The sequence below is a fragment of the Dicentrarchus labrax genome, unplaced genomic scaffold (assembly GCF_905237075.1).
Source record: "Dicentrarchus labrax unplaced genomic scaffold, dlabrax2021, whole genome shotgun sequence".
NCBI classification, from domain to species: Eukaryota; Metazoa; Chordata; class Actinopteri; family Moronidae; genus Dicentrarchus; species Dicentrarchus labrax.
The window spans coordinates 4,287,875-4,307,747 of record NW_026136717.1 but is presented as its reverse complement, the minus strand read 5'-3'; the positions used below and the strand labels follow the sequence as shown (position 1 = coordinate 4,307,747).

Genomic DNA, 19,873 nt, shown 5'->3' with positions numbered 1-19,873 from the left:
TGACAGCATGTCTGGCGAGGCATGTTATTTTAGTATTCGTCCCAGCCCTTGTGTAAATGTATATCCACTTCCTCTATATGAGCATCTTTTCTGGCCAGACAACAGGGATGCAGTGATACATACACTAGCAGGAAGCTATGGCCTCAGACTGAGACAGGTACATATCATTAAACCCTGTCATTATTACCACAAGGTTAGCCATGTGATTAGCTGACTGTACTCAGGAAAGAGGGTGGGAAGCTAGAGGTGACTCACCAGCCATTCCTTATCATCTACATGGGAACTTCAGTGCACTTTCCTGCACCTATTTTTGCTTTCTTTTGCCATAACTTTTCCCTCCACTTCTTTCTTGGCATCTTAGTGTTGTGTATTACTGTATGTCTTTCTCTTCCTCACCCACTGTCTTTAACTGCACAATTCCTCTTGTTCTTTTTTATCAAGCCTGTCATCCACTCTCCTCCGTCCCTCCCTCCCTCCCTCTGTGCCCTCGCTCTGTCTCTCTGACATTCTATCTTCATGCAGGCTCACTCTTTCTCTGTCCTACTCGTCTGTCATCCTCTCTTGCTCCTGTCAGCTCTCATGTCCCCATTCTCTCAGTCCCTGTCCAACCTCTTCGTTCTTTATCGTGTCCCCCATTTGATAGATAAGTCAGGCCACTACCAAAAAAAGTAAATTGCATGTTACGGATCAGTATCCTGAATAGTGATGATTTACTTGAAACCTTATTGTTTTAGTTGCAGTCAGTTCCAATTACGGTGCATCTTCTGTTTCGGGACACTGCTGAGGAAAGTCTCATGAGAAAATCCACATCTCCTTTCATATTGATCACCTGCCAGCTGCAGAGGAGGGGGTGGGGGGCATTACACTGTGCCTTATAAATGTAAAAATAAACGCTCTTTCCCAGCTGCACAAGATGCTGTGACATGCAGGGGTCATTACCACAATGATTCGGTGTGGAAATCAAAGTCGGAGCGCTTTTCACTCCTCCATGACGCCTGCTAGGCTATCAGCCACTAAGCCCCCCCGGGTGATCCAACCAAAGACGGGTGTGATTGCGGATGATAAAGCCTTTAGAAATAGTTGTGCCCGCCTTCTTTTACCCAGATGCCCTATTTAAGCAGCAAAGTACAGCTCCTAGCCAGGATACTCTGTATTTCTAGGCTGTGGAACAGGAGCAAGGATTTACAAAGCTGCAGCATCTCTGAAGCATGATTTCTAGTCAAGGAGGGGAGAAAAATCCTCTGCAATCTCCACTGGAAACTTAGCTTTGGGATTCACATGACTATAAGTACAATATGTTTGACTGCTCAGCCCTCCTTAGCCTTCCCTTCCATCTCTTTATGCTGCTTATATCTCACTTTCAACCATGTTTCTATGCATATTTCTTTATTATGCAGAGCTAATTTTACACCACTTTGTTGTGACAAATTTGAGAAGCACTGTGTGCTACTTTATGCAATCCATATTTCCCTATGGATTTTATGAGAACATACTATATGGATTTAAATGTAATAGGGACTGACAGTTTGGCGGGGATGCACAAAACTAAAAGAAAAAAATAACTACTCTCACAGATGATGCGTAGATGGATAAATAGGTCTATGGAAAGACAGATGGATACATTCCTTGCATGATGTGTTACAACGTGCACAAAAGGGTCATTTTCAGTCAAAACAACATAAATAATAGCTGGCAACATTAGCTGTCTTGAGTCACAACAGTCCTGTAAACTGTGACATGAAGATACAGTATATGTGCAGCTGCTGCGGTTTACAAGACTTCCATGACTCCAGGTGTCTCTGGTGATCTCATAGAAGAGGGATAGACTAAAAACAGACTGCAAACTGATCTGAGCGCTGGGTTTGTGTTCGCTGATGACACTTCATCTCTGGTTACAAGAGGTGAACCCCTGGGAGTCTGAAGAGTTTCTGCTTTTTTACCCTGCCATGTTGGCAGGTAGCTAGGTGTCTGCAGACATCATGAAGCAATGCAAATAGCAGAGGCGGGTGAATTAGTGTGCAGACGTTTCTGCTCCATCAGTGCTGAAACTGATCATTAGACTGGATGTATGTGTTCTATTATTAGATGGAAAGCCATAACATTTTTCACAGACATTTGTGTTTCTTTGGCCCTGACTTTACTTCTAGCGCCATCTTCAAGTCAGAATTGTAATTTCTACAATACTTTGGCTTATGACCAAATACCCTGACAGTCCCATCAGCCTCAGCTTTCTCCTCTGTGCTCCAATCACAGCTGAGCAAGCCTCTGTCAGAACCATGGTCAACTTTTTGAAGGTGGTAAAAAGATAAAAGCGACACGTAGTCACATCTTAAGTTAGCCAGCTAATGGTAGCAAACACAAGCTAGTTAGCTAACATAAGCCAGCTAACATAAGATGTGACTATATATGTCGCTTTTATCTTTTAGCCATCGAAACAAAATGTGTCTTTTCTACATAGATTAGCCTAGCACATAGCATATCTTAGCACAGGGAAGGAGGAAGTTGACCGAGGCTTGCTCAACCATTATTGGAGCACAGAGCGGAAAGGGGTCAACTGGTGCAGTTTTTTTTTTTTTTTTTTATTCTAGATCTAAATATATGTGTTAATTGTTTTAGTCTTGCAGGAGGACAAAAATGATTACAATTTGGAATTATCCGAGCTATTTTTATTTTTTGGCCATATCACTCAGCACTAATAGGTAAACAGAGGTAGAGGCATGGATAAACCGATACGAGCTAAAACAGAAACAGATGTCTCAAACTTGACTCCCAGCTCAGTGTCTCGGTGTCTGCAGCGGCTCATTGCAGAAGCCTGACCATTACAGTCTCTGCATTGCAGTTAATTAAGGCATTGTCTACAGCTGTGAATGCCTGTTATAATGACTGGCTGGCTGGCTGCCTGCCACCCCCCACCAATCCCAACCTCCTCATCCCCACCCGCCCGCTCGGCCCCTCCCATCCCTAGCCTCTGCCCATTAAATGCCTATCACCTTAACAGCCCTGGGGAGAGAGGCGAGGCAGCAGCCACCCAATCCCGCCAAACTGGTCCAATAGACCCTCATCAATGTGCAAACCCCGTGTGCTCTGCTGTCTACTCCAAACACACGCCGCAGGCTCTGGAAACACATACACACACAAAGGGGAAGACGTATGTAAATAAATGTTGGGCAAATACACACTACTTGAAAAGGCCAACTATCACACACATAAAGGTCATTTCACTGACATATTTCATAAGTTATTATATACACGCACACACACCCTCTTCTCCGCTGCAGCGCCACATCCAGCCCTGTCATATTAAGCACTGTGATTGCTTGTCATGCAGAGGCTTCTTTTTCTACCCCCCCACCCCTCCACACCACCCCCTCTCATGCCCGACGCCAAAATTGGCTCTAAAACCGCATGTCACTTTTGATTTGACCCGGCAGACCCTGAAACAATAACTTCATCAGGCCCTGTTAGAGTCTCATCCCGAGCAGACAGCTCCAAAAACAAACACTGATTTCCCTTCATCTAGTCTAGAGGGCACCTTCCGTTTTTTTCGCTCTGTCTCTCTCTCTCAGACGAGATGAGTCCATAAATGGCCGTCACAGTGCTCTCCTGCGCTCAAGGCTCGCCTTCCTGCGCCTTTTTATTTATTACGAAGAAGGATATTGTCACATGCTGTAGCAGCAACGCAGGATTAAATGGGTCACCCCACGAACGCTTGGACACTTACAGAAATATGTCACCATGTGCCGATACATGTGTACTAACTTTCGGAGGTATAACTAATCCCCCCGACTCTGCATTATAATCATAAGCCGCTTGTCAATATGGCTTACTTATGACTGTGTCACTGACCCGGAGTGAAACTGTGACACCAATAACTCCTCAGGAGTAAACTGTCCTGTCTGAACAGATCATCTACTGTCTTGGAGTTGCTGCTCATATGAAGGGAGAGTTTGTTTTTAAAGGAACTCGAGCCGTTTGATAAACCAAGGGGACCGATAGCATTCAGGAACATGGATGATGATGTCTGTCCTCAGCTTCTCCGCACTCCATCACCCTTTACGGGAGAACGGTGGCCAACTGGGGCTGCTTGAAATGGGAGACCCTCTGGGCTGACATGTGGGTGTGCATGTACTGTGCGTGTCCTCTTGTCAAGGACACTGGAAGAGTGATACGGAAGGGGGGGGGCATTATGTGGGCTGAGACCCAATGTGCATCTCTAAGTGTGATCCAGTGTGATGTTTCGGGGTTCTCTGTGCCTGGTTATTCTCCTGTAATTTTCCTTGCTGATGTCCACAATTTGACAATCTGTCCCTCCAATCACTTCCACACCAAACATGCTTCGTGATGAGATAATAGAGTGAGACTTAGTTATTATGTCAACAGTGCATATGCCAGACATTAAGTCTCATCATTATCAAGTTAGGGGACGGGAGTCGGGTCCCTTGTGGGCTCCTGACAGGCCTAATGGTCTAATAATGGGATAGCACATATAATGGACCATCTGAGTGGAATAGATTTATCTCTACAGCACTTAGTATATGTGTTTCTGTAGAAAACTTACAGAAACATACTGAATATGTGGTTTTATGCCCACATATACATGCATGTGCAATAATAGACACTATATGTCTGATAGTCCCACCCACCTGGGTGATACACATATGTCAGAATAAGTGCACCCATATAGACACAGAGTAAATCATAATTACAGTGATTAAATACCCTCTCAGCTTTCTTAATTGAAAACAAATGGGTCCTGGGCCTGTCCCTAGTGTCTCCACGCTGATGAGTGGAAGGCTGTCCTCGCTGGCTTGCATTCCCACTGAGAAACAATAGCAACATTCAAAAGACATTCAGAGGCTTAATTTGTCATCATTAAGCACAATTACGCACACGGAAGTCATTGTCTGCCAATGACATGCATGAAGTGCAAATGTGCAAAACACATGCACTGAGGAGCAGCCGTAGTCTTTCATACCTGTGTAATCTGCATACAGAAAAACACACTCCCATCAGGCCAGAGGGGTCTCTCATTTCAGTGGTCCGTAGCACACCATCTCTAGAGAGCCTATATTTTGCAGATGCACACATTAGTGTAGTATCCCTTTCACAAACAAACACAGTCCCTCTTTTCTTACAGGGATTGATTTACCCATAAAAAAGCTCTTTGGCTTCTCCCGTCCTTCTCCTCCAAGTAATTACCTCATCAGGTCTGTTTTTAACCCACAACCTTCCAACACTCCCCTCCCTCCACTGTCCATCTTCCCTCACATCCACATGGCTCATAACAGGGGTCAAGGTTGCATCAGTCCAAGTGCTATGGTGGGATGTCCCAGAGGAGAGCTGGGATGCAAATATGGGGTAGAAAAATGAAAAAGTATAAAGAAAAGCAAACATCAGCTGGAGAAAATAAAGGGAGAAAAACTACACCTGTCAGACCTTCCCCCACTCCACCCCTTCACCACAAGTCCTGGTAACACATTAGTATTGGACCCTGGTTAAATGGTCGACCCTATCCTCCCTTCATCCATCTATCCATCCAGATGAATGGTAATGACCACAGAGAGGAACAGCCCCTGCTGAATTAAACATTTCCTTCCAATGAGGATTTTATTTTCCTCCTTTGGATGGCAGAGCGGGGCGACATTTTTTTCCACTGGCAGAGGTACTTTATCATTGTGCAGCTCAGGTGCATTGGAGGTCAATGACACAGACCCAGCAGTGTTCTAATATATTCCATCTCAGGGCAAATGAGATGCATTTCACTGTGAACCTTCAGTCTCAGGGTCAAGCCACAACTGCCCCTGCAATTTATTTGACTGCCATATTCAGGCTGCCTTTCTAAAAGTGGCACGTGCCCAGCCCAATAATGGCTCCACCTGCAGCAAACCAGGGTCCAATCTCCCTAAAGTGTTGCCTGGGGAATCCCACGTGATTGAAACAGTCCCTGTATCTCCCCTGTTTCACACTGTTCCTGTGTATAACTTTGTGTTTCATGTGCAAGCTCGCCCAGAGACCATGACTGATTTGTATTATTTTGCCCTTTCTCTCCTTTTTGTTCCCTCTTTCCATGGTTTCTCTTCTTCTCTTACCCCCACTTCCTCACTCCTCTTCGTCATTTCTTCATCTTCCTAATCAGGTCGTCAGCTGACCATCTTCAACAGCCAGGCATTCATCAAAATTGGTGGCGGTGGAGAGAAGGGACGCCACTTCCAGGGCCAAATCTCAGGCCTGTACTACAATGGCCTGCAGGTGCTCAAACTGGCAGCCGAGGGCGACCCCAATGTACAGACCCAGGGCAACCTGCGGCTGGTGGGTGATGTGCCCTCGGTGCTCACTACTGACACCACCTCCACCACCCCGCTGGCTGATATGTCCACCACAATCATGGAGACAACCACCACTATGGCCACAACCACCACCCGCAAACAGCGCTCGCCCACCATGAGGGACAGTGTCACACAGGTGAGCAGATCCAAGCTGGTTTACATGAGTCATACTGAGAAGAATGTGCTGTAGCTAAAAGGTGGTGCAGTGCATTGTGATGGAACATTGCCAGTTACTTTTAATTGGCTTTCTAAAGTTCCTCCAAAGTCTCAAAGTGCTGAAAACAATATTTGAAAGATTAAACAGCATGGCCAAGTAACCAGATGGCCCGCGTTGGACGAGTCGAGGTGCGTTTCAAAAGAAATCATACGTCAGCTGCAAGGTCAAACAGTCACGTCCTCAGCACAGAGTTTTGTGTGAGCTCTCCCTTTTTAGCCCTCAGCCACATTCAGATGTTCAAACAGCCCCTCAACTGAGAGGGTGTCGCATAACAGCTTTGTGTTGCTAGTCCTATTAGACCAATCAACACTGCAATTTTGATTTCCTATAAGAAGATATGGCTGACTAAACCCTGAGACGTGGTAGGATGCTGGAAATTACAGCACATCCAGACAGATCAACAAAGGCTAGAGGGGAGGAACATAATGAAAAGGAAATCCTGCGGCAGCAACATCAGAGCTTAGGGTGCTATAAATGTGAATGTGAAAGGCTGTGATTTATGGTCTGACGATTATCTACATGTGCTAAGGGTAGCCATCACCATCATGGTAAGCAACAATTAGCAAACAGTAGGGAAGCACCGTTGCTCACATACTGAAAGATGGAAGAGGTGGGTCCTTCAGGCCCACTACTCTCATAAAAAGACCTAATAACAGGCTCCATGAGTTCCAGGGGGGAATATGCTCTAGTTCATACCCAATATCATTAGTTACAAGCTGTGTGTGTGCAAAAAGACCTTGCTGCACAGCATTTTAAAGGTAAGTGTGATCCCAGTCATCATTGCAAGATCTATGCTGGATGTACATTATGTCAGCTATTTATATGTTATTGTAATCACTTTGTACTGGAAGTACTTGAAAGCTGTCCATTTCATACTTTAAACTTCAACCGTGCAACAAACTTTTCTGATGTCGCAGGAAAAACACAAAGGGAAGGTGCCAATTACCAGCGCATTTCTCTTATTCAGTTGTATTCATTAGCACTATTCATGTCCACAGAAGCTTATCCGAGATCAGTCAGCAAGCCACTCGCTCTCGTCCCTGCCAACCCTGATCAGCAGATTCTGAATATATTTAGACCGGCTCACTCTTTGTCCCTTTATCATCATCTCAAACCTTAGCAGATTCCATCCTTTGAAAGCCTGTCTCATTTTGAGCAAATGCAGCAGCGCCAATTACAGTGAAGTCAAGGTGAATCCGTCAATGGCACGAGTGTACGATTCATGCCACTTTGTATCGCAAACAACCAGTTCAAAGAAAATTGGAATGTTGGTTTTGCATCAACTCCTGGTTATTTGTTGTTGTCTTGTACATTTAGAAAAAGTCCCTAAATGAAGTCTCCACAGACTCATCAGAGTAGTGATGCCAGCTTGTATTCAAAAAACTCATGTTAAGGGTGCTATGTAAGTACAAGCAGGTGAGATTTTTTGGGACTTAAAGGTCAATCAAAGCTCTTTTATAGACGACATTGTCTCTGGCGTGCCCGGTTGGCATGACTTATTCAGATGAATGGTCTTGTGGTTTAGTGTTTCTGCGTCATCTCTCTTAACATGAGATCAATGGAACCTGACTCCAAGATGTCACATGTAGCCATCCACTCCGTTCAATATCATATCTCTGGCCTCCAGACTTCTTGGCGGAAACACTCTTCCGTGTTCAGCATATAATGAGCTTGTATAGCAGTGGTCTGTGATGTGAAATTGGCAGCCCTAGACGGCCGTTTGATAAATTATCTGGAACCATTTTAGGATAGCAAAGGACTCCGAGTGTTGTCTGCTTCTGTATTCTTACAAGTCTTAATGTGTGCTGCATTCAGTGACTGACGTTTGTTAGGTCATAAAAAAAGCAGAGTTCCACCTTTAGATTGCTTTTTATTGCTAAGAATCTATTTTTCAGCTAATGTACCCACATTTTAACAGCTTCTTCTTTATTATTATTAATATTATTATTATTATTATTATTATGTGCCTAGCTGAATGTAGTGTATTATCACAGTAGCCCAAAATAGCATTAAGGATATGTGTGTGAGAATGAATAGACATTACCAATGAGTCACTCATCCACATACTTTAATGATCAAAGAGGCAATATGTTACTGTGCGCACAAAAACATAAATGCCTTATTGGGGCGTATAGTTGGCTAACACAGACCTTATCATTCATGCAGATGGTCCCAGTGAGACTAAATATCTTTTATTCTGGAATTCATTCTTATTTGGAGGTGTTGAAGGCCTGGCAAGCTCATCGGCTCCCCCTTGACGAAGAAAAGAATCAAACAGACACGGTTCCGTGAAGGGAGGGAAAAGAATAACTGTTGTTCTAAAATTGTGTAGAATAGACACAGTTGTAGTTGAGTAAAATTAAACAAAGGAGTCATGAAAGGTTGAGGATTACATTGATTTTGAACAGCTGAGAGGCAGTAGACAGTGTATGAAATCTTTTATATTTGCTCTTCTAAGCACTCTGCGTCTGGTATGTCTGTCTGGGGAGAAAGCCTGTGGTGCACAGGAAATGTTGTTTTTTATATTTATGGCAGAAGTTTGGAATAAATAGAGAAAATTTGATATTTAGCATGAGTGGTGGTGTGTATCGTAGCTGAATAAATGAGGAAAAGCAAGTCTCATACTGAAACTCTAAACTCATATAAAACTCAAACTCAATCAAAATCACAGATAAACACTGTTAATAGCTCAAATATGGGCAGCGATTATGTAGCACTATGACTAGGAATGTCTTTTACATTTAGACTTAACACAAAGAAATTAAGGAATGAACATTATTATTATTATTATTATGGAGTAGTAGAATATATATTTAATTGTTTGTTTTTTTCTCACTTCATTGCAGAGTCACAAAGTGAAAGGAGTTATTCAGGGTGCCCCTACATCCTGAAGGGTCATTAATTTTTTCGGCTTAGACGGGCATGAAACGCTGCCCGTTAACTAATCAGTCTAAAAAATGAACAATTGTGTTTGAAAACATCAGTTTTTTTCTAAAAGCATTGATAAAACTTGCAAATACGAGCCTGTGTACATAAAAGCTTTGGGGTAGAAGTTATCTGCGACTCCCAAGGTCGCTTACATGCAGTCAGTTACATGCACCGGCAACGGTGGGCAGAAGGTTAAGATAACACTGTTGAGAAAAAGTATTTAACAATCTTCAGAATAAATTTACTTATTTTCAGATTCTAGGTTAAACTGGATTAACGGTGTGTCGTGTTCATTAGTCATTTTCCATTTTCTGTTAGTCAACGTTATTTTCAGAAGCACACACAGAAGCTGCTGTAGTGTTGCTAGAAGCAGATAATGTTTGTCATGTTGTTGCTAATTATTTGTATCTCGCACATGAAGATGATGCCCCCATTCCTAATTGTAGGCGGCCTACAGAACTCTGGATGGCTCATTTTGTTTTCCAGTCAAAGAAATTGACATCAGGGGCATCATCAACCACACAAGACCTATTTAAATCTCTATTTAAAAACTGGAGAGATGGGCAGTGATTTAGAGGGCCAGGAACCAGGTAAGCCCATATATAGTGGCTTTAAATAATGCAGAGCTGTTATTTAGGCAGTGATTTACATAGTCAATGTGTTCTGACTGCAGCTATGTTTTGTGAAACTCTTCTTTACTAAGTGGTAGTTTGGTTTTCCACTTTTATTTGGTAATTACTGGTTGTTCTAATGAACCCATATAATTAACCCAATATTAAGTGTTAGTATGGCAGTCTGTGCACAGTTTGCAGGCTTTATATTAATTTGTATATACAGAATGTTACATGAAATGGATAATTCACTGACTGCTCAGGAATATTTTTGAAAGGAATTTTAAATTATACTATAGATTACAGTTTTATACAGGCAATCACTGATCTGCAGAAAAGTAGATGTTGAAATTAACCTCTTGACCTTGCATCAGTTATCTTAATCACAGTGGCATGGGGAATACCCGAATTCTTTCTCTTTCCCACTCACACTATATATCTATATATAACCCGTTGGCTAGTAGCCTGTGGTATAATCTTGTGCTAAAGCAAACATAGAAATACCATATATAGCACTGGGCAAAGCTAACAGGAACTATAGCGCTCTAATAAATATCCTCTGTACCCACCAAGACACAGCAGAGACAGGAGACAGGACTAGGGTGGCGGAAAGCGAGCAAGCGGAAACCTAAATTTCAATTTCTCCAACAGCTCTGAGCTACCCGCCGTGCTGTAGCTTTGATCATAGTGGAATAATGCGCTTTGATGATTGAGAATAAAAGATCTACCTTTTGATGTGTGTGTGGGGGTCTGATTTTTTCTTTTCTTCCCTTGACCCCTTGATACTGTGGGTTTCCATGAAACAGTTGGGAGTCATCACTTGTCTCGCTGTGACCTCAATTTGGTGCCAGGGTGTTATAAAACTAAGATCACAAGCTACGTCCTTGCTGCTGCTGTTTTAAGTGGAGAGCACTCCCAGGTGTTTGTGGACTCAGATTTGTCTGGAAGGATGCGCGACGCTTCAAGTTGTCTCCTCGTGGATTCAACTTGGAGGCTGATAAGAAAAGTTCTAACCAGTTCAAACTGGAGTTAGGGAGCTACTCCTCCTTCAGCAGTCCTCCAGCAGTTCTCAGTACACTGGGTTAGTGGGCCTTGTGTCACAATTTTCCATCCAATAAATTAGACACAGCGCTGATGTTGTCGGCTGTTTACAAGTGTGTCACAGATGTTGCACTGAATTACAACTGTGATAACTCCAGGAGGCTGAAACAGCCATTTGACAGTCAGCAAGACATTGGATTACTGAAAAAAGTTTTCATTTACAGCCACAAACACACCCTGATGTGGGCATTTATTGATGTCCTGGTTGCTTAATTTGTATAGAAGTGCACATTTTAAAGCAGTCATTATGCGCCGTTTTATGTGGCGTTAGGCAGGTGCTGGTTGCATAGATGGAATAGAAAATGTGAGTGCATGTTTGATGGAGATGTTGCTGGGAAACTGAAGCAGCATCATTAGGCCCATTTGACGGAGCCAGGTGATGTGAACACACACTCAAACTCACACAATGTAATTAATAAATCATTACACCCGGACCGTGGATTAATAACGGAGAGAAAACGCAGCGCAGCACTGTGGCGCTCGAATCAATTATGCTGATAAAAGCCCCCCATTTTCTATCGGATGACCCCATCTTGAATAACAACCAGAGGCTGAGAAGAGAGGAGGGGTGGGGGATAGTGGGGTAGGGGGGGTTCAGTGTCTAGACATGCAGCTGTGTGAGTCATGCAGGAGTGAGGACAAACCCTGGCTACTAAATTGGAACCACCTTGTCAGATTTAATCTGTTTTCATCTTGAGACCCCGCTGCTGTACCTGCTGTACTTTTAAACTCTAACAGACTTCAGGTCTGCTGTCTCCTTCATCACATAGTTCAAATGTCACAGAGAAATGTCTACAATCTGGGTCAAGAAAGAAAGATTCCTGATATAGATAAATGTAAATGAAAATTGTGCAATAGTGCCTGCATTTTCTGATGTTTGTGCCCACACGATGGAGGATGCCAAGCTACACCTCTTTGACTGGTTGGTGTTTGGTCAGAAAAAGCTTTTTTCACTTTGACTTCCCTCAAGCTTCACATCTCTGCTTACATAAATACACATGGGTGCCACTCATAAAGCTACCCACCTCCGTATTTTTTAGCAAATGTGCTACTACTAAAGTGCTCAACAATAAATCCACAGTAGGGTTTATATTACCTATAGCGTTTTTTAAGTTTGTCTCTACTGGTTGCGTTAGCTTGTGTGTAAGCAGACATCTGTGGCTGTGGTTAATCCTCTTCGATGTTCTGTGTATCCAATAAAATTTGACCTGACTATATCTGCTCTGCTTTTTGTCTCTGTTCCTCCAGAATGCGGATGACCTCTTGGTAGCATCAGCTGAGTGTCCTAGTGATGACGAAGATTTGGAGGAGTGTGAGCCTGGAAATGGTGAGTCAACTCAGGGGGTTCTGTCTTCATAGTACTTGGTGTCCGAAACCAAAGTGCAGCCTAGGAACAGACTACTGCTATATCCCTTACTCCACTTTTATATTGTGACTGTGCAGCCCTCTATATGCAGCTCTGACTGGCCAGATGTGTACCCTTTCTTATTGGTTTTCAAAGCAGCAGGCAGTCAGCAGCACCACCGTGGTCCGTCAGTCGCTCAGCCAAGTGTTAGTATCTGGCATTTACCCAGCTGTTGCTCAAATCTCCTGCCCCGATTGTAACAAGCCAGGACAGTTTCAACGTGGAAACGCAGCTTGTTCTGCACGGCACACAGCTGTGGGCTGGCAGGCCTGGTGGCTGAGGCACTGTTAGTGTGAACAGCGGGTCAAGTAATGTTCTGACACCATGACAGGAGGTGGAAGTTAAAGGCCATGTGTTTTACTCCCCGCCTCTGTGGTTTCTAGCTCTATTAAGCCGACCATACTTGAAACTGCCAAGAACCACGTACGCTGAATCAGTGTGATTCAAATGACTTCTTCCTCTACAATAAGGCTTTGCAAAAAATCAAAATAGAGATATGCAGATCCACATTTAATGACATTTCATCCTGAAAGATTCTGTCTGACAAGATTTTTGTTGTTAAATGGCATTACAGATTTAAATGACTGGTGTGGGTGGGATGAAAACGGCAATTGCCTCAATGAAACCTATCATTAAAACGCTGCCAGTATACACGCTGTTATGGTGCCGACTTCTAGGGATTCAGATAATAACAGCTAAGATACAAGATGAGAATCTTATAAATGCACACTTTTTTTTGTTTGTATATAATAGATCAATGGGCAGGTTGCAATGAATCAAACAAAAAGTAGTTTATTATTATTCAATCTCTCTTATTTTTCATGTGGGCATAATTTAGCAAATAATTCGCGATGCAGAGCAGTGAAGAGTTATGGAGCTGTACAGGATTATTAAGGAAGGCAAGGGAAAAATTAATAAATCAAACATCGACCACGCTCTTTGGAAAATGGAAAATAAGTTTTTGCCAACTGAGATTCAAATGCACACCTATGAGCAAGTGCACTGGGTTGGCTAGCCACTAACAGTCACATTTGACTGGATGAGAGGGATTTTGCTTTAAAATTCTATATTTAAAAAGACCCATATTTAACATGTGACAAGAGATGACTGAACATTTAGCACAAGATTATAACACTTAGCCTTCTCTAGGAAACCATGCCTACACCTGATCTACATTCAGGTCTGTACTTAAACTGCATATATTCTCATTCGTTTACTTTGTTGCATATGAAGACTGTTTATATAGCTTACCCCTTGAGTTCCTCAGACCCATCCCTGGTAAAAAAAAAAAAAAAAAAAAAAGAAAGAAATTTAAAAAGTAAGCTTGAGCATAAACAGTTTATTAGGGGCTCATTTAAGGCTTTTACAAAATAGAAAGAAATGTAAATAACAAAATTGAAAATGTACCGCTAATCTTAATATAGGTCCACCATGAATTCTACAACATAAAGGCCTGATCTTTGGATAGAGCAGACCTTCAGCAAACAATGAAAGAACAAGTCCCCCTCTCTCTCCCTCCCGTTTCCTGTCCATCTTCGTCCATCTTCACCTGTCTCATCAAATAAAAAGCCCCAAAAATACCTTTAAAAAACAATGGATTACAATAATAGTAAGTTTGTGAAAAAGCACTTCACTTCCCTAAGCTACATGTTTCAAAGTTTTTCAGGAATGGGGATTAGTGATGTGAATAGAATATATGTTGGACTGTAAATGGCAGGAGATTATAGCAATCGGTAAGTTTGTGTGAGGAGAAACTGATCTGAACCTGTGTTGAGAAACTCAAGGGTAGCATTCTCCTGTGGTTTTCTCTGTAGGTGGTTGGGACCGAAATAGAGACTCAATTCCCTTCTTATCGAAAGGAGAAATGAGAGTTTTTCGCTGGATGCTATGCCCAGGCTTAATCTCCCGTGGGGAAACGCAACTCTCTCTCTCTCGTGTGCCCACACAAACACACACACAGTGGCAGACGTGCTCACCTTTCCAGACAGACACTTGTCTCTCTCGCTCTGTGGGTGTAAACTTTTCTCTCTGCAGCCCTCTCTCCTTAGAAACAACAAACACACACGCGCACATGCTCCATATCGCACCTTCCAGATGCCACAAGAGTTTCAGCGAGGCAAGCCAGCGGGGTCGGATAAGCCTGGGTGAAAAACTGTGGACAAGGAGAGAAGAATCGGGATTGTCCACAAAACATGTCCCCTCTCAATCAGTGTTCCACAAACACAGGCCTGTACTCATTGTATGATAGGACCATTTCCCAGTGTTTTCAATTACATTTGAGAAAGTGATATTGAACTGCCTTCAGGAAGGAGAAAAAAATGTTAAGCACAGCTGTGGATTTTCTATTAAGCTGAACGAGATATGACTGCTGTGAATACATGAGGATCAATACTCCTTACAGTACACACAGCCAGCTGTAGTACTACAACACACAATTCAAGGGATGCAACTTGCCCAAGCTTTTGGGCTGTCTAGTGCTTAACGATGACCCTCAATGTGAAAAGCCCAGACAGTGTTTGCGCGGCGGCCGCAGTCGCGTGCTTTGCTGTCGTGCTCAGATTGGATGCAAAATAGACAAAGCGCAGGATGCAGGGAGGAAGGGGCCCGAGGAAGAGATGAGCGGGAAAGGAGCTGGAAGGGAGCTGCGCTTGTGAAGGACTGACCCTCATTGAGATTTGCGTCACGTTCCTCTGCGCTCAAAGCTGAAGAGAGAAATGGGGGAGAGGACAGAGACGGAGATACAGAGAGAAAAAGAGAGTTTGCAAGAGAGAGGAAGAAGAGGACGCGAAACTGAGGGAGCGAGCAGAGCAAAAAATACCCGTGAATGATTCCTGCCTTTCCCAGCAGGCTAATTAAACTTTGACTTTGTTAGGGAGCCTTAATTACATCACCCAATTAAAGCTGTGGTTTGGATCTTCCAGTGTTGTTAATGAGCCTCTGTCAGAAGAGTGACGAGACCCAGGAAGTGGGGACCTGGATTACAAAGATGAAACATGTAGTTGGGGGTAGAGTGAGGAAGTGATCATGCACACACAGAAAAAAAAGCTGCTAAAAAGGATGTTTGTATATTTGCGATAACACACAAATGAAAAGTCATCTATAGACACTAATTGTATTCTCAGTGATGCACAATTAGAGAAGATATTACCCAAATGGCTCTTTCTCCAACAAGCCCTGCTCATTAAAACGCTTTCATTTCATCTCCATATTTCACTTTGTCTTTTCTCTACCTCAGCCCGACTTCTCCTCTCTCGCATACCTCCAAGCTACTTATCAGTCCCAGGATGTTGTAGGCACTATATCGGTTTTACTCTGACAAGATCAGAGCTTTGAGGAGCTCCTCAATAATTCATCAGACGATATGCTATAAAGACAACCTGCGAATGTTCTTTTTAGGTCGACCAGCGAAACTAAAAGATTGGTTGATAGATGAGGGATGACCCAGAGCCCCCTAAGTCCCCTTACCTGGTGTGACTCAAACCCCAGTTGTCAGTGTCAGTTATTTGTCAGTTTGGTACTTTATTGATCTCCCCTAGCTAGCCATCCACCACATGTAAACAACCCCGGGTTTATCACACAGGTCCATAGTTTAGATGTTTGGCGATGTAGAGGCTTCAACCAGTGTCCTCTGCATGATCTCCAATCAGTACGCCATCCTGTTGCTACAAAACCATTTCAGAGCAGCATGTCAGAAAGGATGTCAGGGTTGTATAGATAATGAGGTAATGTAATCATAACAAAGAACAAAGTGTTAAAACCCCTCTTCAATCAGAAATGTGTGGAAAGTTTCTCTGTGCTCATTGAACATTTTAAGGGTGCAAAACTTCTTTTGCAGCAAAACCATATCAGACACACATTATTGTTCCAGGCAGGCTATTTGTACAGTGCTGCTTGAACCCTGAACCGTGAACCTACTGACCATTTGGAAATTCCATTATTTCCTTATTTAATCAGAACATTCATTTGTTATATGAAGTAACAGGTGTATTTTTATCAATTCAATATACCTTGAAACAACCTGAAACAGATCAAACCAGGTTAGTCTCACCAAAGTGAACCCATACAGTCTTATCATGCCAAGAGGGCTGGACAATTGATCACAATATTAGGGAAATTGCAATATGGCCAATTGCAATATCCAAATCACAGAAACTGCTATTGTCTTTGATAAAGATAAAATGTGTGACAAACAGCATTATGGTGAAGTACTGTGCTGCTGCAGAGCTGCCTTGACCTACAAATCTTATTTTCCATATTTAAGAAAAATAATTTTTTTTTGGACAGACCCCAACCAAAGTCACAGGATGATTTTAATTTAATTATTTTTTTGAGTGAACATTCCCACAATAATTATGAATCATACTGCTATATCTGTAAAAAAATATTGTGCAAGATATGTCTGGGGAAAGCTAGTTTCATCAGTCCGCTGTGAGGCAGACTCACGGTTCACAAACTTTTCAGCTAGATTCTATATATGTCTTAATAGTAATAAAACATGTGGATAATAACATTATACAGGGCACATTTATTTATAGCATTGTTCAACAAGGCAATTCAAAGTGCTTTACGCAAGACACAAAAGACAAGATAAAGGAATCACAATATAGAAGACAGAAATTGGATTAGAAAGAAATTATATAGAACACAAAAAAGAGCTCAAAAGGAAAAAAACAAATGTCAACAATATTAATAAATGATTAAATGATTCACATATCATTTATTAGTAATAACAATGACATCATTTAGCAAAACATTCTGAATCATCTATTTATGAATGTTACAGTAGTTTGTGTACAGGATGGCTCTTTCATCAGAGATCCACTGGGGTAAAAACAAGGATTAAATATTGCTTTCATAAAGATAAGTCAGGGGAATGAGTTATTACATTTGTTGGCTCTAAAGAAATGAATGCAGAGGCTGCTGCTCAGTCAGCTCAGTCTACTGTTGACTGTTCATATCAAAAACCAAAGAACTGCATTATTCAACACTATTCAGATGCCTTGTAACCATTTTTACTTCAAAACTGGTCAATGGTGCATTTTGTCATTAAGTATTTCTGCTACAAACTATCCATGTTTGCAAAACCTTATTTTTCTTTGTGCCACTGCTTTCTCAGCAGGGTGTCATTCTACTCGCACTTCAAACTGTAAACAAATATCCTAGTGTCTCCCAGGAGAAACACTGGTTCACAATTTGTCTGAACCATCTAACCCAGTGCTTTCTTTTTTTACTTAATTTTTCATTACTTGTATTTTCCAAGAGCCACGTTGGCTTTGCAGTTTAATCTAATAGATACACTTGAAGGAAAGCTTACAGTGTAAAAGAGATGTGAGGCAGATCCAGCACCAGAGCATGAGAAAAAAAGCCAGATCTAGAGACCATGAAGTGGGCCAGAAACAGGCCCAAAGCAAAAGGCAGGGAGGTGGTGAAGTAGATTTTGATATTCTCTGTGCACGTCTAAGATTTACACCACAGTGAGGTGGAAACACCGAGCTGGCCAGAAAAACAAATCCAGCCAGCTTTGTGGAGTCGATCCAGGTGCTGATGAGCTGCAGGGAGGTGACTTTGACTGTAGCCAATATGTGACTCTCGGTGCGACTCGATATGAGCAGAGCATCATCCCTTTGTGTCAAAATAAATCACTTTGCCCAAGAGCGATGGCAGCCAACGCAGCAAACACAGCAGTTGTAAACAGTTTATGGAGTTGTACGTATGAAGAAACAGGTTTTTTTCCTGTTGCACAGGTTATACAGCCGTAATTGTACCTATTATAGTGTGATTTAAAAGCAAGCAAGGGAAAATATATTATGCTCGGACACACTGTTGGATTTTTCCATCTGCAGCCTAATCAAAGCTGAATTATAGAATAGTCAAACTCCAAACAACCTTTTTTTGCTCTAAATATTTCAAATGGATGTGAGCGGGCGACGTGATCGGCAGAGTAACGATGTTTGTTAGGAGACCGACATAGATGCATCAGTATCCATCTGCCCTGTTCTCATTTTGAGTAAATAAAGGGGGGATGACTCATACTGGCAGCGATGTGGAGTGGCGTGTGGGTAAAGATAAAGAAGAAATTTCATCATGCAGGGCTAAACGTGGTTCCACTGCCTCAGCTGTTCAAATCAATGGAGTCAAACTCAATCACTCAGGCTGAATGTCTTTGAGTCTCTCTCGCTTTAATGTAGAAATGACAGCGTTATGTTAAAAAAACAGACGCCCGTACACTGGAATCATGCTATATGTGTTTTACAGCACTGTTTGCATCAGAACTGGTTTTGGAAGGTCCAGAGTGAGGGGTTTAATGTCAAAGATCCCCTCCAGACATATATACAAATAGTCTGCTTGGAACAATATTGTGTGTCTGATTTTCCCACCAAAATGTATCATTTCCACATCCCAATCCTTAGAAAGTTGGTCTTAGAAAGACAGAAATGTTGGTCATTCCTAAAGTTTCCCTGCTGGACACAAGATGTCTCCTACTTCACTGTAAAGTCCATTCTCAGTGGATGTGCACTGGTGGCTTCAAGTTTCTACATCACACTGTACAAGTTGCATACTGGACCAGGACTGACTTCCTGACTATTTGTGATGTCACAAATCATGCTCATAGGCCCCGCCCCTTACAATCAGATTTTCCACGAGCTAGGGCTGCATGATTACGGCCAAAATGATAATCACAATTACTCTGATTTGGTCTTATGCAGTTGCACTGACACCTGGTTAATACCACAGGTCCCAGAATACTGGAGGCAGCAAAACGAACGAATGTTTATTTGATAAAGTAGTCACGCAATAATTGACCTTTTATTCATCGTTCTGTGCGCAACTGTGGTCTGATTTTGTGCTACACACAGCATGAGTCTGTGAACAGTGACAGTGAGAGTAACTTTGGTTACCTGGTTGTGAAGTTGGAGGTGTGCAGCATGTCGCCTGCAGCTCCTCCTCCTCCTCCTCCAGCTCACAGTGGCTGCTGCTTCTTCTTGTGTATTTCCAACTGATCCGCTGGCAAAAATGTCCAAAAATGACGTTGGTTAAACAATTGCAGCCAGTGTCATGCTAACTGACAAACACTTTGCACTGCCTGTGACCTACTTCAAAATAAAAGTCAACTCATTTCACCACTTAAATGCTTTTAATGTGAAGCTGCATTTTTTCTGTGAATAAAAGTATCCAGGCTGCAGCTGCAGGGTGTGGCTGGTTGTACTTTCTGTGAGCCGAGCACACATTTTAAACATCACTACTGTGGACGATCACGTCAATTTAATTGTGGGAAGCCAAAATT

The 19,873-nt window shown here is 42.4% G+C and overlaps 1 protein-coding gene across 10 annotated transcripts in view; it reads left to right on the top strand.

Annotated features, from left to right (window-relative positions):
• nrxn2b (neurexin 2b) overlaps nt 1–19,873 on the top strand; it is a 635,050-nt gene that overhangs the window by 608,960 nt on the left and 6,217 nt on the right. For all 10 annotated transcript variants that reach the window (XM_051375286.1, XM_051375285.1, XM_051375283.1 and 7 more), the window contains 2 exons: nt 6,137–6,462; nt 12,432–12,510. In XM_051375286.1, the coding sequence (XP_051231246.1) occupies nt 6,137–6,462; nt 12,432–12,510 (405 nt within the window). The remainder of the gene's footprint in view (nt 1–6,136; nt 6,463–12,431; nt 12,511–19,873) is intronic.